Source organism: Argentina anserina, chromosome 5 (assembly GCF_933775445.1).
Source record: "Argentina anserina chromosome 5, drPotAnse1.1, whole genome shotgun sequence".
Taxonomy (NCBI): Eukaryota; Viridiplantae; Streptophyta; class Magnoliopsida; order Rosales; family Rosaceae; genus Argentina; species Argentina anserina.
This window is the reverse complement of record NC_065876.1, coordinates 6,860,524-6,882,844: the sequence shown is the minus strand read 5'-3', so window position 1 is coordinate 6,882,844 and position 22,321 is coordinate 6,860,524. Positions and strand designations below refer to the sequence as shown.

General features: G+C 38.0%; 3 protein-coding genes across 5 annotated transcripts; 1 reads left to right on the top strand and 2 right to left on the bottom strand.

The window, feature by feature from the left end:
- Nucleotides 1-6,728: 6,728 nt before the first annotated feature.
- On the bottom strand, nucleotides 6,729-10,544 carry LOC126795167 (CMP-sialic acid transporter 1). Its single transcript, XM_050522003.1, has 8 exons — nucleotides 10,374-10,544; nucleotides 9,171-9,254; nucleotides 8,774-8,988; nucleotides 8,600-8,678; nucleotides 8,108-8,277; nucleotides 7,572-7,758; nucleotides 7,277-7,354; nucleotides 6,729-7,170 (listed from the first exon to the last, which is right to left on the bottom strand). The coding sequence occupies exons 1-8, from the start codon at nucleotides 10,422-10,424 to the stop codon at nucleotides 7,039-7,041; spliced, it is 996 nt and encodes a 331-aa protein (XP_050377960.1). The 5' UTR covers nucleotides 10,425-10,544; the 3' UTR covers nucleotides 6,729-7,038.
- A 1,365-nt stretch (nucleotides 10,545-11,909) lies between these two features.
- Nucleotides 11,910-15,174, top strand: LOC126795403 (uncharacterized). The gene is made up of 3 exons (XM_050522244.1): nucleotides 11,910-12,507; nucleotides 12,651-14,709; nucleotides 14,837-15,174. The coding sequence occupies exons 2-3, from the start codon at nucleotides 12,747-12,749 to the stop codon at nucleotides 15,172-15,174; spliced, it is 2,301 nt and encodes a 766-aa protein (XP_050378201.1). The 5' UTR covers nucleotides 11,910-12,507; nucleotides 12,651-12,746.
- Nucleotides 15,175-15,618: 444 nt separating this feature from the next.
- On the bottom strand, nucleotides 15,619-22,166 carry LOC126795163 (protein SPA1-RELATED 2). Of its 3 annotated transcripts, none has more exons than XM_050521996.1 (8): nucleotides 21,992-22,166; nucleotides 21,672-21,814; nucleotides 20,259-21,576; nucleotides 20,001-20,158; nucleotides 18,500-19,331; nucleotides 18,118-18,264; nucleotides 16,897-17,361; nucleotides 15,619-16,681 (listed from the first exon to the last, which is right to left on the bottom strand). In XM_050521996.1, exons 3-8 carry the CDS (start codon nucleotides 21,510-21,512, stop codon nucleotides 16,490-16,492), a joined length of 3,048 nt encoding a protein of 1,015 aa, XP_050377953.1. In that variant the 5' UTR covers nucleotides 21,513-21,576; nucleotides 21,672-21,814; nucleotides 21,992-22,166; the 3' UTR covers nucleotides 15,619-16,489. The 3 variants fall into 3 exon arrangements, with proteins under 3 accessions (XP_050377953.1, XP_050377954.1, XP_050377952.1); XM_050521997.1 differs by lacking the exon at nucleotides 21,672-21,814 and having other exon boundaries at nucleotides 16,897-16,956; nucleotides 17,038-17,361; XM_050521995.1 differs by lacking the exon at nucleotides 21,672-21,814.
- Nucleotides 22,167-22,321: the final 155 nt, after the last annotated feature.

Here is a 22,321-nt window from a genome sequence, read left to right as displayed (position 1 = left end):
AGCATCTAGGGTGACCGAATAAGTTGACAATAGATCCGCCAAACTTTGTTTCGACTATAACTATCAATAATCTAGTTATTTAGTACCTAACAAGATTGTTTGTTTGTTACATTTGGTTTTTCATGAGCTAGCCGAAAACACCGCTGATGGAAAATGACTCCAATGAATTATAATGAAAATGTGGTTGGAAATGGTTTATATATTTATATATTAATCAATCCTCTACCACTTGAACCATGACAGTTTTACATTTTATTCATGTAATTTTTTATACCAAACTTGTAGACTCACATTAAAATCTTGGTTGGATTTCGTGGGAGATCGAGTGAAACAGTTGTCTGATTGCTCTTTGCTCTTTGTTCAGACAACTTTTTATTTTTTTATCTATGATAAAGAAAGTAGAAAAAAACTTGTTTACTACTTTTCTTACCGAAGCCGCTGTTTTACCAAAGCCGGGGGCTGCTGCTTCTCTCAGAAGTTGAGAACCAAACAAAGCAGGCAAAGGTTTAACCTTCTCTAAACCCCCTAAACCATTGAGAGAAGCTTCAAAGATCAATCAATGGAGGAAGCTCGAGCTCAAGCGGTGTGCGGTCAGGAGGCTATTGATCTGCTCAATTGCATCGCTCAATCTCCATACGATCAAGACAAATGCCTCCGCCTCATGATTTCATTGCGAGAATGCGTCCTCAGCAAGGTCACCCCCTCCCTCTTTCTCTCTCAATTTACTCTCTTTTCTTCTGTGAATCTTTGGCTTTGTTTCTGTCAGGAACCCAGCTGTTTGATCAAACTAGAATTGGGTATGTTGTTGGGTTTATGAGTTTGAGGTTTTATGTGTTTTTAAGTGTAGTTTGGTTGTAGAAGTGATGTGGCCGAAACCCAGATTGTGCTTTGTTTTAAGGCTAGCTTAACTTGCTTGTGTTCTCTTGGAAAGTGTGAATCTTGATGCAGATTCATGAAGAAGTTGTTAAGACAATTGATCTCATGGTTCAGTTTGTTAGTGTTTATTGTTTAATGTCCCTGCTTAACTTGGAGTATGAATCTTCATGGCAGTTGCTTTTGGTACTTAATAGTTAATATTAGGAAGCCATGTGTAACTGTTGTCAACAATGTTGCATGGACCTTAGGTGTCTTATACGCAACCGGAGAAGTGTAGGACTTCACACCATTTTCAGGCCAATGTGATACATTTTCTCTCGTTTAGTGAATTGATCGATCTTTGGATGCATGAACTTGGCATCCTGTTTGCAAAGAGAAAATGAGCTTCCTGGGCTCTGTTGCGTTTTGAAGTTGTGGAAAAACTCAAACCTATAAAGTGCGAATGCTCTTTAGGCTGCTTCATTCATCAGGCGAAAATCTCCCTGGTTGGATTGACCTTAAAATCTCTGATTTTGTTCAGACTGCTCTTTATGATCTTTGATGCGAATTAGGCACGGCGTTACCTGGATGTTTCTTTCTTGGATATCAGTTGTACATTTACGTATGCTTCTTATGATCTTCAACCTCTTCATTACAGACCTTTTTTTTCAAGCTACTCATGAGTCATATCCACAACTGGTTATATTTGTACTTAGTCGATGCCTGTTTCATTCTTGTATGTGCTAGCTAATCAGGCAAATGCTTAAATGCATCGTACACTTGCATGATCCTTATGTTTTTTTTTTTTTTTTTTTTTTACAGAAGGTGACGAAGTTTTTGCTAGCTGATCAGGAAGAAAAGGGTGGAAAGTCAGCTGACACGAAAGCTTGATTGAATTTTGAGTTGATAGGATCTCTTGGACAAGTCATTTCTCAGGAATGACTGTAGTTTTTGTTCTCCTCCCGATTCAATGGTTTAACTACTGTGAGCCTGTGAGGTAATATAACTTCATCATTGCTCCTTTTGTATCTGATATTTGGAAACTCGGGTTCTGTAACGTATTTGGGCACGGTTAGATGGATTGCACACTTTTTCGAATATCAGTATAACTGAGTTGGTAGCTTTTGTTAAATTTACTAAGTTTATATCCTCGCAATCTATCATTATGGTCATGCGAGTAATGGCTCCAGTTCCCTCTTCTTCTTTTTTTAGTCTCTGGATCATTCACTTTTCTTGTTATCCTCTATCATGTAAAATGAAGGGAGGAATTTTTATTAAATACTTCACCTGAAAGATCCTGTTTCAAATATGCCATAGAAAGCCATTTCTGATGGGAATTGGTACTATGACTAGCGATGTCATATGAACAATGTAAAGCCCTGAAAATAGAAGAATAATATTTGTTCGTTTTAAACTTTTAGTGAAACAGAGTGATAGAGCCACCAGAACTTTGCAAGAAATTTTTGCAAATTTGTAGTCTGAATGCTAAAACTCTCATCCTTTGATCTTAAACAAAGTTTTCTTACCCTCACTCTCATCTATTCCTTCATCCATTCTATCTTGGGAAGATCTGCACCATGGATGAGGTATGTAAGCACCAAGGCCAGCAACATCAGCACGCATGCAATCCCTTGATCAATCAAAATCCCTAAAGAAATAGGAAGTTAAAACAACTTATTGGTGTAAGTATATTTATTACCAGTTTCATTATCAACTCCTGTCTCCGACTAAATGGGTTTTTGTTTCATAGTCTTTTATATAACCTATTTTAATCTTCGATGTAAACTAACAGTCATATTTAGAGTTAGTCTCCCACAAAATGATACGGTTTCACCCTAACCATTTTATAAACCATGGGTAATTATCTGAATGAAGTTTTACCATCACTGCTGGGGCCGAGAGCCGGAGCTAGATCTGAAGGAGTGAGGGCTGGAGATGGAGATACAGAAGCTGGTTTCTTTTCCTGAAGTGTGGACTCCTTACCCTCAACATGGTCCATGGCCATAGCACAGAACAGAGCCACAATAGCCACAGCCAAAACACCTTGTGAAAGCCTGAGCTTGGGAAACGCCATTGTTACTTCTCTCTCGTTAAGCTTTGGCTTTGGTTTAAACCAAAGTCGAATCAAAACGTAAAGAAGGTTTATAAGAACAGGGACAGTCCCACGTCTGTCCTTCTGTCTCTCCCGGAGTCACCGTAAAATGGCTCCTGAGAGGTCTGTGGGATTAGGTAAGGAAATAGCTGAAGAGGACGATGACTCTTCACAGTCCTATATACGCAAGTGTTTTATGGACAGAGGCTATATTAAGGTCTGGAGAGGAAATCGGTAACGCCGGTAATTTCCACCGTGTATTAGTAAATTTTTTGGTGGTACAATTGTATGTCAAAAAAATTTAGTAAACAGCTTTAATAAGAGCAATGCATTCCGACTTCAAACCATCTACATTTTGGATGACTAGTAAATAGTATAATAATAGTATACCTTAACGAAGCTGATACTAATTTACGTTTTGGCTCTAAGGTTGATCAGATGATCGGGGTCCGCCTGCCTTAATAATATGTGCTGATGTGAAAACCCTTTGCCGCAACCTCTCGTGTGGCTAGAATTCGTGATGGATGTGTTGCTTGAGTACATAATAAGATTGACATTGCTCCATTTGCTTGCCAGTGATACTAATGTTATGCAACACTTGTAGATCAACTACATCTTATGAACCCCAAAACAATAAATGAAGCCCATATATCTTGGTCTAAATTAACCATCTGCATTCAAGCACTTGGGGCCACGGCAACTTAATTTACAATACATTGATGCATTTTAGTCTTAATTAGTCATCTGCATTCATTTTAATATAGACTGTCCAAGGCATTGCAGCCAGAATCTGCAGCTCATATGATGCATATGATCTTAGGTTGCTTAGACAGTCTCAATCTTATAGCAACTTGAGGCGAGGATAAGCGGCGCAGGACCGAGAATCGTCTACATATCCTTGTCACTAGGAAACTCTGAGTGGTACTAATTCAAGATAATGATAAATTGAAAATACAAGTGGGGATCGAAATCAGTAGTACAAGAAAGTCGAGATGTTCAGTGAACTAGATGACATGTTGAGTGTCTTGGAAGACCCTACTAATTTACGCTTATTGGACAAGAAGAGACAATTTTTATGCAGAAAGTTATGCGGCTGGAACTTTCTAGTACATGTATTAGCTCAATAAGATACATATATTGACTCATTATTTAGCAGCCTAAACTTGTAGGAAGTTCCAGCTTTGAAGCCTCTGATGACAAACGGCTTCTCAATTGTTCTTGAAACGGCGCAGAATCGCTTGATATGTATTTTTAGGTTGAATCCAAGGGACTCATTGATCAGGGAATCTATCATGTGCTTGGTCTTTTCTACCGGAGATAATTGCTAACATGTGTGAAAGAGGCTTGAGAAACAGAATGCAGAGGTATTGAGGCCTCGAGGGAGTAAGGATAGTGCAAAAACATTAAGACAAGATGTTCAACCAATTGCCTTTATTCAGATTTTAGAAGCTAAGGAAGCGCCTTTTGGCGTCAAGCGATTGTCTTATCGTTCAAGTTTGATTTCGAGGTGTGCTGTTGAACATGCATGGTGTAGCCGTGTATCATTGCTAGTCACAATGCAGGAAGACTTGTAGTACCGCCTTAATGAAGGAATTCAATTTCCCATTCTCTTCTTTCAGAGCTGTGTATGCCCTGGATGAGAGGTCATGTGTAGTTTTCATATTTATGAGAGACCTACTAAGAAACTAACTGAAAACACGATTCATTGTACATCCTTTATAGATTTAATTTCTTACATTCTTCTTCATATCCTCTACTACCATAAAGCCAACACCCCAAGTACGACCAAATTACGAACTTCTAAAAATATCATTTTACATCTCACATTGACATACAAACAAACATGAGTTTTATAGTCAAAACATAAATATTTTCAGACAATCACATCTTCACAATAATAACCGCCTATGTGGGCAGTTTTCTAGTACATATTGATGTAGAGGACCACTATCTTAATTTTTTTTCAATAACCTCTGCTATCCATTTTATTTAGGTCCTTAACTTATATCCATATGTGATGTAGGCATCAATCAACCCAATGTTAACACTAAAGGATGAGGAATAAGAACTTTAAATTTCTCTAACCAAAATGCTATTATCAAGACCAAGGATATATATCAGTGTCTCCCCTAAAGATCAAAATGCCAAGGCATAAACTCACATAATCACTGAGCAATCATACTATTGACTAATTGACTGATGCAACTGTGCAAGTGATAGAAATATGATCATTTACAGATGGGTAAACCATAGTGGCATAGTGAGTCATCTGTCAAACTATTTTTGCATCTGGAGCTGGCTAGTGATTAATTTGAAGCCAATCGTTTGCACCAATGATCTTCAAATTTGATATGGTGTGTATAGATAACTTAGTGATCTAGGATAATAATAGGATAGAAAAGAATACTTAGGGGTTTCTGAGTTATGGAGAGTGCAAATCACTTATAAAATGATGACAAAAAATAATAATTCTCAAGTTGAAGATCAAGTTACTTTAAGTTGCATATGGTGTGATCAATTTCATTGCAGCAAACATGATAGAGAGTCGCAGCCTAATCTCTGATCGATTTGTGTCAGCGTGTAACCTTTCAAGCTTCTTGGAAAACCTTTTAGACCATTTTCTTTCTAGTCTCCAGAATGAGAAAAAAAATCATTTGTAAGAGGACATTGTATGCACCAAACATTTTAGATAACAAAATAAACTTTATTAGCTACATCTCTTATTTGTTTACATGGAGAAAAGGAGACAGAAATTAGTTCCATATATATAGCTGAATACAGACACTGAAGGTTATGACATGATACACAAAGCTGGGTGCTAGACCAGATCACTCATACTGTGAAGGCCAAAGGAAGGCCCCCATTGCAAACTTCCTCTTCTGGTTGACATCTCCATGGACTGGGAGGCCATACTGTTTCAAGAGGCAGTCCAGCTTCCACTCAGGCATGGCCTCATAGTCACACTTCTGGTACCTTGGGTAGTGCAGCGGCATCTGGAAACTGCACATCTTGCTGTTGTTGCTCGTCTGGTTGTTTGATCCCAGCCGAGGCATAGCGAAAACATGGCTTGCAGTACTCATGATATTCATGCAAAGTTTGCTGCTATTTAGTGTTGCAACGTTGGCCTTTTATAGAGCAAGAGAGAGGAACTGGATTACTCCAGTATGTGCTTGAAGACAAGAAGTTGTGAGAAGACATTAATGTGTTGAAAGTGAAGGATGTTTATGAATTTAATGATAGCTCTTTTACCAGATTATGCGGGCAAGCTTCGAGTTGGAGAGTTATAGTTCAGTGCACAGTTCTTCAAAACTTTAACCGTGAAATATATCCATCCTAAAATAAATGCACAAAGATAGGTAGCTAGAATGATTAGGATTCTATGATTGGGCAAATTGAATCATCAGCCACCCATTTTTCTGGATCTTTCAATTGATAATTCAATGCAAAGTCGAGAAATAATGTCCAACTTGGTTCTTTTTTATGTTCCATACTTCCATTGCAGTATCGGGAGGAAAGCTCTGTTCAGTAATGTTGCAGCAAAAGTCTTTAGCTTAGTGTTAAAGGCCTGTAGCAGAAGTCTAACAATTCGATCATGTAGTGTTGGCAATACTTGTACCGCCAATTTTCAAATTTGGGGTCCAAACAAGTTGAGTTGATGCCAGAGGAAAAACCTCAGTGAGAAGATTGTTTTCCTAAACTGGCATGTATATCACTATATCTCACTGTTTTAGAACAAAAGGTTACCAAGCATTCGAGTAAATAACACATGTACAGTTGATAAGGTGGTAAAACTTCATTTCCATATATAAGAGCAATCCGTATTATCAAGCATTCAGGATATAGACAATCAACCTAACAAGAGTTTTAAATTTTCCCGAAAGATGCATGTTTCTAGAAGGTATATCCAGCACAAATAACACAAAATTATCAGCTAACTGATCAATTTGTTCAAGTAATTGATTGAACCAGTTTCTCACCACCTTTTACGTCATCAACAGTATCCCAGCTACACTTAGTTGACCTCTGAATTCTGACAGCTATTGCGAAATCATAAGTTTCCCCAAACAAGAGAAGCATCAGAACTTTGATCTTCATTCAACAACAGCAACTTCTTTCAGACCCTCAGGGGTTGCTTTTACAGGCAATGGTAAATCCACCAGCGTGTTTGGAGGGGCAAAGTACATGTGTAGTGACATCATACAGATGATAATACCCAAAAAGAGCTGCAAGAATACAAGGAAAATGAACATCAATTTTACAAATCTTCTAATCCTATTCACCAGCTTCCAGAGTGAGAGAGATCTACTTTACCAAGTGCCCCAAACATACCTGCAATGTGGGTTTGAAAGTGAAAAGGTATACAGATAAGACCATTGTCAGCAGCATGGCCATTGAAGTAGAGTACACCTGAATGAGCAAAAGTTGAAAGACTCAAAAGAGTGATCAGAGAGTCAAAGAGTTCAATGTTCTACAGTAACAGACTTACTAAGTTGATGCTAAACTCTATATACTACCCTACCATGCAGATCGCTTAGATCTAATATAATTCATGTTGCAGCAGTTCTGATATTTGAACTTTTTGATCACCAAAGGGAAACCACGGGTACTAGTTCAAATTCATTACCTTCACAATGTTGTCAGCATACTTCATCAACCATGAGACTAGCAAGCCAGTAGACCCAAGATTTAACACCACCAACCAAGTTGTAACACTATAGCCATTGAAAATGCGTTGCCACCAAGGTCCATTTTCAAATCCACCCCTAAAGTCATCGAATACAAGACGTGCCATATTGAAAATCACACCAAACCTGGAAAGGATAAACATTACACCAATGTAAGTTCGTAGATTTAGACAATTATGGTAATCATGCTATATATACCTCATACAAGACTGTTTCTATTGGAGTATCACAAGACACTGTTCATGCTGTGTTTAGATATGACTTGACAGGTAAATATAAGAAGATGAAGGAGTGCATAATTACTTAATTAGTAGTTAAAAGTTTTAACAGATAGCAAGGAAGAATATCTAAAAGGCATGACCAATCTTTTGAGTTCTTACACATTACTGACATTAGTGATGATGCAAACACAAGTAAATAGCAACATAATGCTTGTAGTAGAAATGAAGACATGGTCTGGAGAAAAGATACCTACGTATACAATTGTACATTCTGCCAGTACAAGCTATCATTGTTCTTCTTCATAAGAAACTCTGTGTAAACACCAGCCAATGCTGACATACAAGCAGATAGGATCCCCAGAGCATATCCTTGGATTGGTGCTGAGAATAGTGAATCACATGATGCTTCCCCACAACCTTTAACCTACAAGATTAAAAGAAAATCAATTAACATATTACCATTATAAAAACACTCGAGATTTGAATACAGCTCAACCAGTTTTAATCTTAATCCTGGGAGGTCAGATAAAGGTGAGTATTTCTGAAGTCAAAATGGTTACAGATAATATTATCTTTTGAACAGGAGCCATTAAAAATGGCTTTAATTCCCCAAATCAGGCAAACTTTGTACCATTTCTACACAGTAAAATAGGCTATTATCATTCCATGTATCTAACTTCACACTAATTTTTAAACGAGAACAAATATTGCTTCCACACAAGAAAAAAATCAGAAATTATTATCACCTGGCTTGTGGTCGTTCCAACAGCTAATAACACAATTGCCATCCATTGCAGATTAGAAAGTTTTCTTCTTAGAAATAACCTAAATCATCCAAAAGTACAGATCAATCAATCAGTTAAAAATTCAATAGCAATAAAAAATAGTTTGAGATGGGAAAAAGTTTTAAACTTATGCACCTGAATAATATGCCCGTGGTAACAATTTTCAGATTACCCATTATCTGATATGTGGAAGTATCCACATAAACAAGAGTAGCAAACTGAACATTGTTATGAACTAGATATATGATTGACGGAATAGGATATAAGCGCACACTCTTCCAATCTGTAGTCATTCGAACAGAAAGGGATGTGCGACACTCTCGCCAAAGAAATACACAGGACACTGCTAGCTGCAATTTTTTGAAAAAAAATCAAAGCTGAAATATATCGGCAAAATATAAAGCACAGCAAATATTACGGGAAAATAAGAGCCGATCTTGTGAGAAAAATGTCTGCATTTGATGGTTTAGAGAGGCAAATCAGGGTTAACTTATAAGCTAAATGATCCAGTTAATGAGTTCAAATGACGCACCTTGAATACTTCAGCAAGAAATGGAACAGTTGCATAGTCATACTTATATTTGCCATTACTTTGAGAGAGTGTTGTCAAGATTCCCTGGCACAATGCAATATGAAGGAATCAATATTTTCTGCGAGGAGACTAAAAATCTAAGTATCAGTTCGATACAACTTGACAAATCAATCCATCGATCTACGCCACTAGATAATGAAAAAGCAAAATTACAAGCAGAGTTCTTCCACTCCAGAAACTTCAATTACAAGATTAGATAAGTACAAATAGTTTATTGTTATATATGTCAAGAAAATTTTACCCAGACAACACTCATTAATACACAGAAGGCAACGACACCCACTACAAATACATAAATATGGTTTCTGCTCAACATAGGAAGAGGAAATACTGATATCCATTTGTATCAAGACTTTAAGAGTCAGTAAACTTGACTGCAAATAAGCATTGGCTTAAGTTTCAACTTCAAACTGATTCAACAATTTCCTACAAGAGACCAGTCATTACTTTATAAAACAAGAAACTTGCCTCTTGTTACTAATTGATGTTAGCTTGTTGCATAGTAGCTTTAAGATCAAACACCACAGACCTTTTACTGATCTCACATTACATTAAGCATATTAACTTTTAACGGTTCAATCGATCACATTACCAATGGGTTAGGAGAAATTAAACATCAAGTGCACCCATCCATAACTCAAGAAAAGAAGTCACCTCTACACAGGTTGGTAGCATTACGTTTTCTTTCTACCTCAATAAGGTTCTCGAGTACTTGAAATGTGAGAAGGCACAACACTTCTCTTCACATTATCTTGTTTCTAGAAAAGAATAGCTCATAGCTCAAGTATATTAGCCACATTTTACATCCCCATCTCGTTACCACTATCAGTCAACACAACCAATCAAAACTACAAACTAACAACCTCTCTCCATCATCTTCATTCAGAATCAATACAATGTAACCAACACACAGACACTCCCACACACATTTCTTAACGTAGGTAGGGCATATAGGCCATACACAGTAAAAGACTATCTGGGTCACTACACAAAAGCTTCACCGGATTGATTTGAGCTAAAAGATCCAATCTTTTCCAAATTCAGAACATGGGTCCGAAAATCCAATCACTCTAAAGATCTAATGTAACTCGAAACAAGAGAAAGACCACAAATTTGATAGAGGGTATTGTTCAAACTTCTAACCTGAGAGCTGGTGAGAACGGTGAGCAGCGCAGCAACAAAGTACCACTGCATCGTCGTCGTCTTCTTCTTCTCCAAAGTGACTCAAGAGGTCGCTGGGTTCGCATAAAGGCTCTTACTCTATGGATTTAGTGAACGAGTTGTGCAGTGATTTGGGCATTACTGTGTATCTGGTTCGTCATCAAACTAAGTTTGGTGATGAAAATTGTAGGGACTGAAATCTAAAGGTCTTCCTACCGTAGTTTCTATGGATTCCGGGTCGGGTTATTTAACCTGTTAGGCCCACTATTCTTTTGCTTATTACTTTATTTATCCTCATTTTACTCTCTCGTCATTCAGCCCACAGTCTCGTTCACACGGTCAGTAAGTGACTATGAAATTTATGCTTAACCATCATTGGATATAAATTTAATGGTTGAAAATAAAATAACTTAATTTTAAAAAGATTCTCCTTATCTTTATATTACATTAAATGGTAGTTGAGCATGAATTTTATGGTCCGCTACTAACTGTGTGAACGAGACTGATTCAGCCTATACCCAAGAGTCTACTACTGACTTCGTTGATTTAAACTAAGCCTTCATTTTCCGTCAAAACTTAAATAGACAATGTCATGCACATAAAGCCAATTGGAGGTTGCCAAGTAAAATTATATGGACAAATGTCGACTTTGAGTCTTTTTCTTAATGGGTGACATTTTCTTGAAGATGAAAATTTATGTCAACATACTACAATTGGGTTGTCCTAATTAGGTTTTGACGTTTGATCATAAATTGGAAACATTTAATGGGTACACATATTCTTTTGGACCTCACCGGGATCCATATGTTTTACCTATTCAGCAAGAGAAAGCTCCCATGTCGCTTCTAATAAGTTAGTCATGGATAGTGAAGACATTAAAAGCTTGAAGAGAAAATCATGGGTCCAATTTTTATGCTCTCCAAGGCCTAAGCCATTACATGATCGATGATCACATTAGTACATGGTTCGATTATTTTATAAATTAGATAATACCGCAAACGAGATGAAATGACGATCAAACGTGTATGAAACATTCAACAACGCAGAGGAAGGAAACAACACATAGTACATTGGAGTCATGTATTTCAATGTTGAATGAATAAACAAGTTTAGTATATGACTTCGAACCCTTGACATATCATAATCCCAATTCCTAACTACGGAAGAATCTCCAGGATGCTTATAAGTTAAAACACGTCCTTAATTATAACTTTACAAGTAAACAAAACTCACTGACTCTTGAATCGAACTGTTCAATCTTCAAAGCCGGCTTAATTGGCTTAGTTGCTTTTAAACATAATAAAAATGTGCTGTCCATGCATCCTGGTCCAGCTTCCCGCTACCCTTTCTTGGTCACCAGAAAGAGAAAGGGCAACGTGTTTTCAAAACCAGCTACATCCTGTGCTGTCTCTTTTGGTCTTTCTCACTGGGAGACGATAATCTAGGCACTGAGTATAAATAGAATCCAACGAAACCGGAGTTGTTCAACAGCTTTGGTTTCCATTTCCAATACCCCATTGTTTAATTTCATGTAATATTTGCTTTTCCTTTTTCTCAAAAAGAAAAAAAAGATTGTAACTTACTGTTTCACATCTTGGTTTATCTCAGATGTTTGCAATTATTCGCTTCAGTTTTTGCCAAAATTAAATACGTGTATTATACAACAAGGTGACGAAACGGCCGCCTCGTAGATTCAGTTTTTTCATATCTCCTAAAATTCGTTTTTCAGTTTTTTGTGTCTGAAGGTAATAAACCACCTGACCAGGAGGAGGAGATAGCTTCTACTTCCAGAATACCGGTCTGCTTTTATTCTTTTTCTTCATCAGGTTCAAATATCTGGTATTTCCTTTGCGCCTTTCTGGTCAAACCTACCTTCATTTGTTATTGTTGGTTTTTGGTCAAACCCACATCCCATTTTTTTGTTCGATCATCTTGTTTTTCTTTTGTATATGTGATTGTGAATTTGGTGGCTATATTGGTACCCGGACTGCTGCAGCTTGATCATCATGATTGTTGAACGTTCCAAGAGATATCAATCTGTGTTTTTGTTGATGAAATAGCAAGGGTTGGCTATTTAGGGTCTTGTGCAGACGTTGAGATCTTCTTTTGGTTTCAGGTATGTGTTTGTTTAATTTCCGATACGTTTTTAATGAAGTTCATTCATTCCGATGCCTGGGAAACCATGTTTTGAATATTTCTTTATTAAAGCAGAGTTGTGTGACTTCGTTCCCTAATGTAGGTTTTTTGTTGTTTTGGCAGACGTTTTGTCTTGAGCATATTGAGCCTTTCATTGTTGCATTTGAGTGCTTGATTATCTACGTACCGGGATAGAAGAAACTTTAATTTTGGGCCGGAATGGAACAATTCCGGCATATCGGAGAGGTTTTGGGGAGTATTAAGGCCCTGATGGTCTTACAAGACGGCATCAAGATCAATCAAGGACAGTGTTGTTTGTTGCTTGATATTTTCACGTTGGCATTTGAGACAATTGGGGAGGAGATTAAATTGAACCTGAAACTGGAGGAGAAAAAGACCAAATGGAAGGGTCTAGATCAACCTTTGAGGGAGCTTTACACAGTTTTTAGAGAAGGCGAGATTTATATCAGAAACTGCATGGATGCCAAAGACTGGTGGGGAAAAGCAGTTGCCCTCCATCAAAACAAGGACTGTGTCGAATTTTACATACATAATTTGTTCAGCTACTTGCCAGCTGTGATTGAGGCGATCGAGAATGCTGGAGAGATTGCAGGGCTCGACCAGGATGAGATGAAGAAGAAGAGGATTGTGCTTAGGAGGAAGTATGATCTGGAGTGGAATGATTCAAAACTTTTCCAGTGGAAATTTGGGAAGCAGTATTTGGTGCCGAAGACAATGTGCAGAAGGTTGGAGACTGCTTATAGGGAAGATAGATGGAGGCTCGTTGAAGCTCTCAATGAAAAGAAAATCGCAGGAGCTGTCGGCTTGGCAAAGAATGAGCAGCAACTTGGAGACTTGCTACTCAAGAAACTACACGGCGCAGAGTTTACGACTGGGAAGCTGTTTCCGAGCTCAATATTAACAGGAGCTAAGGATTACAACATTAAGCGGCGGTTAGGAAATGGACGGCAGTACAAGGAAATCCATTGGTTAGGGCACAATTTTGCCATGAGACACTTCTTTGGGGAACTTGAACCTTTGAGGTCTGAGATTTCGACTCTCCTTTCACTTTCCCACCCCAATGTACTGCAATACCTGTGCGGATTTTATGATGAAGATAAGAAGGAATGCTTTCTTGTTATGGAGTTGATGAGCAAGGATCTTCGCTGCTACATGAAGGAGAATTGTGGCGCAAGAAGGCAGATTTTGTTCTCTCTCCCAGTTGTGGTTGATATCATGCTTCAGATTGCAAGAGGCATGGAGTACCTCCACTCCAGAAAGATCTACCATGGAGACTTGAACCCCTTTAATATCTTTCTCAAGGCAAGGAGCTCCACAGAAGGTTTCTTCCAAGCAAAAGTCTCGGGTTTTGGTCTGCCATCGTTGCAAAAGAAACCTACTTATCGAAACTCCCAGCAGCAGAACAGTGAAATTGACCCTTTGATTTGGTGTGCCCCGGAAGTCCTAGCTGAGCAAGAACAAACAGGTAATACCTATGGCCGCTCCAAATTCACCGAGAAAGCAGATGTATACAGCTTTGGGATGCTTTGCTTTGAGCTTCTGACTGGGAAGGTTCCTTTCGAAGATTCACATCTCCAAGGGGACAAGATGAGTCAAACCATAAGAGCGGGAGGGAGGCCTCTTTTTCCATTCCCTTCACCAAAGTACCTTGTAAATCTAACCAAGAGGTGCTGGCAGACTGACCCTTCTCAGCGCTTGAGTTTCTCATCTATCTGCAGGATCCTACGCTACATAAAGAAGTTCCTCGCCATGAACATCGACGTTGATCAACCAATACTGCAATCCCCTCCTACGGACTACTGCGATATAGAGGCATGGTTCCAGAAGCATTTTAAGGCCGGGGGGCAGCTGGCTGATGCAGCCTCCATATCACAAATCCCATTCCAAATGTTTTCCTATAGACTTGGGGAGAAGGAGAAGACTCCTGGCTTGATCAGGGTCAAAAGTTTGGATTCTGTGACTGAATCAGCTTCCATGTGTAAGGGTGAACCAGAAGTCGATCCTTCCATGAATGACACTCTCACCATTATAGATGATACGAGGTCTTTTTGCTCTGATATGAGGTCACTTTATGATGTGAGATCAGTCTTTTCCGAAGCCCCAACGAAGAAAAGTCTCGGTGCAAAGAAGCGTTCAGAAGTGAGGGGTAGAAATTCCTCAGGTCAGTTAACAATGACTTCCCCTAAGCTCATTTCTGTTAGAGTTAATGATCAAGTTAGACTATGAAAGCTTTTTGTACTTCTGCAAACAACAATTTCCTAAAAAAATTGTTTGATCTGATGACACAGGTCTATCAGAAGCATATACAGCCACAAGAATTTCGTTGCCTAAATTTCCGACACCAAAGCTCTCTTCACCGAGACTTTACTCACCGAAACTTCCAGCGGCAAAACTCCAATCATCGAAAGTTTCTTCGCCAAAAAGCTCATTTGGTCACAGTTCAAAGACTAACAAGACTGGTCCACCATTGAGTTGTATGAGTCCTAAGCATCCTATGAACATGAATATGAGCCCGAGGCATCCCATGACTATGAATATGAGCCCCAGGCATCCTATGAGTACAACTCGAAGCAGTAGCTCCAATTCCTCCAAACAGAGACATGCCTCGGATTCCGATTTACATTAGGCTTTTGCAAAAGTCTCACCATGTACAACTCCACACAGCAGCATAGCATTTCAGCACAGAACGAAAATTCCACGATACACATTTATAAGTACTGATTTTTTGTTACTACCCATGAAACGAAGTTTGATTCCTAAAACATAGACAGTAAATTTTCCCCCTCTTTCTTTACTGCTGTAAATTTCAAACATGTTAATTCACCATCACAGAATCACTCAGCGGAAAGGTTTCCCCCCGCGGTCTACTTTACTATCACTAATTCACTATCATTGTCTTTTGACATTAAGAAGAACAAAAAAATATTTGAAATCTTATGCGCCGAGAATTGCAAGTTTATTCATGAGTTCACGGCTGCCATGTCCTGCAGAATTATGCAAACATATGATCCTAATAAAGAAACAAAGAAAGGTGAACCCACAATGATTTTGACTAAGATAAAAATAAAACTGAAATATAACGCTTGGCTCTGAATTGCAGATGACATAGAGTTGAACAAATATATGGGAATTGGGTAAATGACAAAATGCATCTCCCTGTGTGGTCTCCAGAAAACCATAGTCATCATATACACCTAATCCCTGAACATTTACAAGAGCTGAACCCTCCCTCAGTTCTAAAATATACACTGAAAACAACTCAACACCAATCCTAGGGTTTGCAATACTCTTACTTCTTTTATAAACAAACGGCTTACTTAATCAGGCTTACGTGTACCAGAAAACTGCCAGACAATGGACAAGCTACTCTGATAAAAAAAAAGACCTAATAACATCATTCCTGCATATTTCAACTATTCTTTTTCCTTGAGGAATGATGCTAAGGATGAACCACAAACTTGCACCATTACATGATTGACACTGTACCAAAATTTTGATTTCCATATGTAACTGCCATGTGCTGACTGCTCATTTTAAAATCCTGAAGCTGAATGTTACTAACCAGTCCGCAAGCTTCCTTTACTTATTCCAACAGGAAAGCAGTTGAACATAGGTCAGTTCTTGTGTTGGCACCACAGTGAGACTTGACTATTCAATAAAGTTTCACAACCAGCTAGTTGTCCTTCTGATGTTTAGGCACAATGCTGCTACACTAATATGTTAGTTGTTTTGGGACCCTCTTATCTCGCATGGATGGCCATAAATTAGACATATCTTAGGATTCAGTCTCTGTGAAAAGTTCCTCCAGTTTCTCCATGTCGTATGGGCTTACAGTGTCAACCGTATATTATGCCTCCAGAAGAAAAACTAGCAGATTCACATGCCATTAAAAACAGAGACTTCTTGATTGATGTCAAGAGGGTTACAGGGTTACTTTTTCCTTAAACAATCTGCAACACTTTTATGCACCCGCTTGAATTTGCAGCAACCACCATTTTTGATTTCTGTCTCCAGCAGACACTTGAAACAAATGGTCCACTAATATCATCAGTCTCCTTCCCAGTTACAGGATCAATGGAGCCAAATTTGTGTGAAGTGATTGGCATAGGCAGAGATCTATAATAAGCATAAACCTGGAACAAGGGATTGAGATACCAAGATAAAGCAAAGAAGCTGGTTACGCTATAAATTTAATTAAACTGCACATATGACATACGCCCTCTGTAGAGAACTAGATATCTCTGTATCTTTTTTTTGTTATGAGTTTCTACTTTGATCACAACTGTACAAGCCATTCCTTATCAAGTTAAATAGTAAAACAACAAAATAACAGGGAATTAATGAATACCTCATTTGTTTCTGAACCACATGCTATATAACCATCAGAAACGGATAAGCCCACAAAGTTCTGAGAGTATGCAATCAGAGTGTCACTGCAAAATGAATAAACTCTAACATAAAAAAAAAAAAAGATGGTGGGAGGATCAACCTTCTCATTTGTATGCCCACAGAGGGTATTGCTGCAAGCATTGGTGGATAGACCACTTGCAGTAGTTTTGTTAAGATCCCATAGCTTTAAAGTGTTGTCAGTGGATGCAGAAACAATGGTCTCCGAGTCCAAGAATTTAACATAGCTTACGCTTTTCTGGTGACCGACCAATACACACCAGGGCATTCTAGCATTACGAAGATCATAGCAATATGTGTTGTAGTCTGCAGACCCGAAGCTCACCAAATTAGTGGAGTGGGCAGAGAACTGTACACAGCATACATTTGCAAAGTTTCTGTTTCTGATAGTGCCTACACAGTTTTTCTGAGGAAAAAGAACCCCAAAAACATGTATATTAAAAGAAAGTCGCAAACTCTAAAGCAGCAGTGGGTAGTGGGTACTGCAATAAGTAAGTGCAAAAATATAGAAATACATGTGGCATCATTTGGCACAAATACAATATTTACAAATTTTTATATGCTATACTTTTTAACATCCAAAGCCCCATCAGAAATTCTGTTAAAGGAGTACGATGAGAATATATTAATACCAATTAATAGGGTTTATGATGTAAATTAGAATTTCGAATTTACCGAAAAATTTGGGCGAGCTTAGTTTTAACTAAAAACTTTGCAACTAAGCATTAATAGGTCAATGTCTACTAAAATGTGGTTCCCTATTATAATAAATAATCACAACTAAACACTATGAGTTGCATAGAGACCTATGTGACAGTTTTATTTAATCATGGCTGAAAGTATGCTAGTTTAATCAGCACAGATTTCCTATTTCATTTCCTCAAACTGGGAAGACAAAAAAATTGTTTCTTCATTGGTATATTGAAAAATTTGAGGGTTAAACTTAAACAAGTAAATCTTGTCTTCTTATACAGTACAAAAATGATATGACAACATCTCCCTTTTTGTTAACTTTGAAGAACTTTGACCACTCATGTGCTAGACACACGTTAAACAGAAAAAAAAAAACCCCATAACAACATCGACCGATTTATCCTGAAGCTAATATTATGATATCCTGAAGCATCAATATCTTATTGGTGTCATTTATGCGATAGCATACCTCATTAATGCTCCATAGTTTCACAGAACCGTCATCACTTCCGCTGGCTAATTTTGTAGGATCTACTTGAGAAAAGTCAACAGACCAAGCCTTTTGTTCATGCCCTCTGTATCGAGCAAACTCTTGACCAGTGCTCACATCCCACAACTGAATATCCATAAAAGCAAATCAACAAACTAAATAAATTAAACAATAGGAAGGCCTTGAATACATTAAAGTGATAAAACAGTATTTAAGAGGGAAATGAGTCGAGCTTGCAGAGATATAGCCTTAAACTATCATAATTCTCTAATTCTCGCAGGTATATATAACGAGGACCATGGGTCGTTTATACAGTACAATAACCAAATTAACATGGCTTAAGAAGTTAAATCATACATACCTTCACTAAACCTTCATAATCAGTTGAAGTGAGATAGTTCTTTATGTAGTTGTTCCAGCATATACAGCTAATCTTTGTATCATTTGAAATCTCAATTGATGGATAATGAATATCAACAGAATCATTGAACAGAGCATTGAACTCATAAATTTTTATTTTCTTTGAAACCCCAGCAGAAGCAATGTAGTCCTCATCCCGATCAAAACTCAAAGAGCAAATCAAATTTGAGTTACTGTTGAAATCACCATTTCTTAGAGTACCACATACTTCAAACTTACTGTACCGATTATACTTGCATAAACCATCAAAGATAGCTCCCAAATGATCGGTAGGAGTCTTCTTTCCATCGCCCTCTGACTCCATATACCAATTTTTGCGAGTTTTTAATAACTCATTATCAATGCGTAAAGTACAATCAGCTTCAGCAGGCTGAATCTTCTTTCTCATAGAGAAGTAAGCACTCTCAAGCTGATCAATATTCCTTGTCAACCTTGACTCATTTGTACTAGGAATAGGGGGTAATGGAGAAAGTATCTCTGATCTTGAAGCTTCTGCACATGCATTTTTCCATCCACCCAGGGACTCTTTAAACCAGTCAGGATCAATCAAGGATTTTCTTGGACAGTGCCTCCTCTCAGCTTCCTCAACATCTGCTTCTAAAGCTCTTATGCTTTCCATCAACTTGAAGGCATCCTTCTGCTTCTTTTCTTCCATAACCATGAGGAAATGCGAGAGTAGTTCCAATTCAGCATCCTCTTCAACCACAGAAGATGCCACTTTCTCTTCACACACCTCCTGTAATCCATTAATTACTTCCGATTGTAGGATTTCCCTGTTGCAAGTATCAATCATAAACTCAGGCCAGTATATTAAAACTACCGAGATATAATTCATGGTTTCCTTTCTAATTCGGTCAAAGTGATTATAAATAATTAACCAAGTATCAATTAATACTTCAATATACAACAAAACAGCACTAATACACTTCGAATGGGTCTGAAAAAATAAAATAACATCAAATTATAATTTGATATATCAAGATGCTCCACAAGAAAGCATTGGAAGGGCAACACTTTCAAGATCTTGAAGTTCAATAAACCTAAAAAAACGACAGTTGCTAAACACTTTTCCAATCATACTTACTCTTTGTTCCCGTTGTTATTTTAACTTGGCACCAATCAAAACATTACTCCTGAGGTAGTAGTTTCATAATCTATCTGTAAAGGTCTTTAAAAATACACACACACACACACACAGATACGACGGACATGGTGCAAGGAATACAAGAAATGGTTCCATTAACTTTCTGAAGGGACATTAAAACTAGTGTTTTTGTCAGATACCTGATACGACTTTCTTCATGTAGTATGATAAAAAAAAAATTATAAGTATCGTATCTGATGATTAACCATACAGACTTTGACAGATCACTGATTTAGATTCTCCATCTTCACTGTCAAATAGAATCTTACATATTAGCATAACATGGGTTCAATATTACCTTGTTGTTGGACGTGAAGACGGATCAGGATGAAGTAACCAAAGACAAAACCCAGACTCCTTAGCATTTTCTGACAGAATATTTGAAGGAAGAATTCTATGACGCAGATTGAACATTGCTGTGACAACGGCATTATTTGAGTCAAATTGCGCGAGCAACTGAAAGGAAAGACCCAAATCCATTAGAATGAAATTCAATTTGGTAAAGAACAGAAGCAATATCATAGACAGCAACAACATAATTCTATTATTTTTGCACCTCAAAAAAAAGAACACCCAGACTGTAGATATTCGACAAAACTGTACAGCTCCCATCATTGAGTTCTTCAGGACTGATATACCACTTTTCTTCCAATTGCTCAGTGATTGAAGTCAAGTGTTGTTGAGCACTATACAAGTGAGAACTTCTATTTTGAAGATTGTTGTTGAAGTGGCCAGCATTGCTAGTTTCACGCGGGAAGCAGGAAGTAGTGGGGAACTGAGGCCATTGCCTCACTAATCCAGTGCTCTGGTTAATCTTTTGCTTCTTTGCACTTGAACCAACCAAAGCAAAATCATGGTCCACTGACATTTTCCTCATTGAACTATTTTCTGAATGACAGATACCTTTATCCATAGAACTTTCCAGTATCTCTTTTGGGATTGGTAAGCCAACATACTTGACCTCATTCAAAGATGACAACTTAAAAAAAGAAGGGCGCAATTCTTGCAAAACAACTCCTTGAGAGTGAAAACGATCCACAAGATTTGCAATTTGTTTGAATACATACAGGCACTCAACTTTATTGACTTTAGGACACTCGATTCTCAGCCAGTCTCTTAAACTGATTTCATCATTGGAAGAAGGCATAACAATGTTGGAAGAAGGCATAGAATTGGCATCCAAACTGTGTTTTGGATCAGAAGTAGCCTTGAAACCACCGGCAACCTTCGTACTGTTAAGGTTCTTAATTTCAACACGGCCGCCATCATGTTTTGGACCTTTGAAAACAACACCCTTACCCTTCAAAGTAGTCTTAACATAAAATTCTGATCTTGATTTGGAAAGCATTTTTGTCCGAATACCTCCGCATGAATCGCCTGAAGCCCCTCCTTCCGTGGTATTTGTCAACTCTGCCACAACTTCAACCAGATTGTCATCATTTTCCCTTTGAGCAATAATTTTATCCAAAGATGGGTACTCCACATTGTCCAAATCACTTGATCTTACCTGACCATAATCAACACTCGCATTATGGACTCGTGAACTCCCACCATTCCAGCTCGTTGATCCACTCGGATACAACCTTAACCCATCATACGGCTTCATAACATCCTGACTCGAGCTCTCCACACAAGTGCTTCCAACTGGTATACGCAATGAATGATCCTCGTCGCCAGGCATCCGCATCTCTTGGCAGTCAAACATGTGTCCATTCTTAAGTCTCAATGCATGCTCATTCTCTTTAATCTGAAGCTGCGCCCCGTCCATCTGATCCGGTGCAGCCCCTTCCCCGCCTACTGCATTCTCCATCTTCTTATCTACACCGATTGCATCCAAGCAACTCTCCAGAAGCAGCTGAGAGTACTCAAAACGCCTGCAGAAAAATCAACACAACTCCGAAAATGAGCTAACCAAACCCTATAAAGGCAGTACCAATACACCATACTACTCGATTCATGATAACATTACCTTAAAAAGTTCACAATGAAACTTGAGCACTTGTTGAATTACACAAATAACCGCGAAAACTCCACGAATTACTCATAAAACAGCTCAACATATCATCAACAATTTCAGCTACAAACTACAGACTATCAAAAACTTTGAAGATCCTGGACATTTAATACTTGCTTAGCAAAAAATGCAAGTAAAAACTAATAATAAAATGAAGCTTACTTGTAAATTAAGCAGCCAACTACAACCACCGCCAAATTTTCTTATCGGTTAAATTCCAGATATAAAAAAAGCAACAGAAATCGAAAATGGTGAACAAATTCATCACAACTCACCCGAATCCGCCAGACACACCGACGAACTCGAAGAACCCTAAGAAAACAGAGCGGGAGCAAAAAGAGTGAGGAGTGGTTGGTTTCGCCAGAACTGGAAAAGGATATTTGCTTGGGCTCTCAAGAAATCTTATGCTTTCTTCTCTAGATTCGGATAATTTTCGGTTCAAATCGCTCCTTTTTGTTCTGCAAAATCTTTCTTATTTTTGGGGGAAAAATATCGCAGGTATTTATAGCTTTTTAATTTCGGGTGTGGAATTAAATGATTCGCGGAAAATAAGCAGCCAGTAATGTTTTTTTTGTTGGAGAATATTATTATATTTCTTTTCTTTT

Bases quoted from the DNA above. Each gene is read 5' to 3' on its own strand.
- LOC126795163 (XM_050521996.1), bottom strand. From the start codon at position 21,512: ATGGAGAATGCAGTAGGCGGGGAAGGGGCTGCACCGGATCAGATGGAC. The intron at 19,332-20,000 runs GTAATATTGAAC...TACTTGCAACAG, and splicing joins TCTTCACGTCCAACAACAAG to GGAAATCCTACAATCGGAAG. The intron at 17,362-18,117 runs GTATGCTATCGC...CTTTTTCCTCAG, and splicing joins AACTATGGAGCATTAATGAG to AAAAACTGTGTAGGCACTAT.
- LOC126795167 (XM_050522003.1), bottom strand. From the start codon at position 10,424: ATGCAGTGGTACTTTGTTGCTGCGCTGCTCACCGTTCTCACCAGCTCT. The intron at 7,759-8,107 runs GTAGGTATCTTT...TATCCTTTCCAG, and splicing joins CAGAATGTACAATTGTATAC to GTTTGGTGTGATTTTCAATA. The intron at 7,355-7,571 runs GTAATGAATTTG...TTGCTCATTCAG, and splicing joins ATGCTGACAACATTGTGAAG to GTGTACTCTACTTCAATGGC.
- LOC126795403 (XM_050522244.1), top strand. From the start codon at position 12,747: ATGGAACAATTCCGGCATATCGGAGAGGTTTTGGGGAGTATTAAGGCC. The intron at 14,710-14,836 runs GTCAGTTAACAA...CTGATGACACAG, and splicing joins GAGGGGTAGAAATTCCTCAG to GTCTATCAGAAGCATATACA.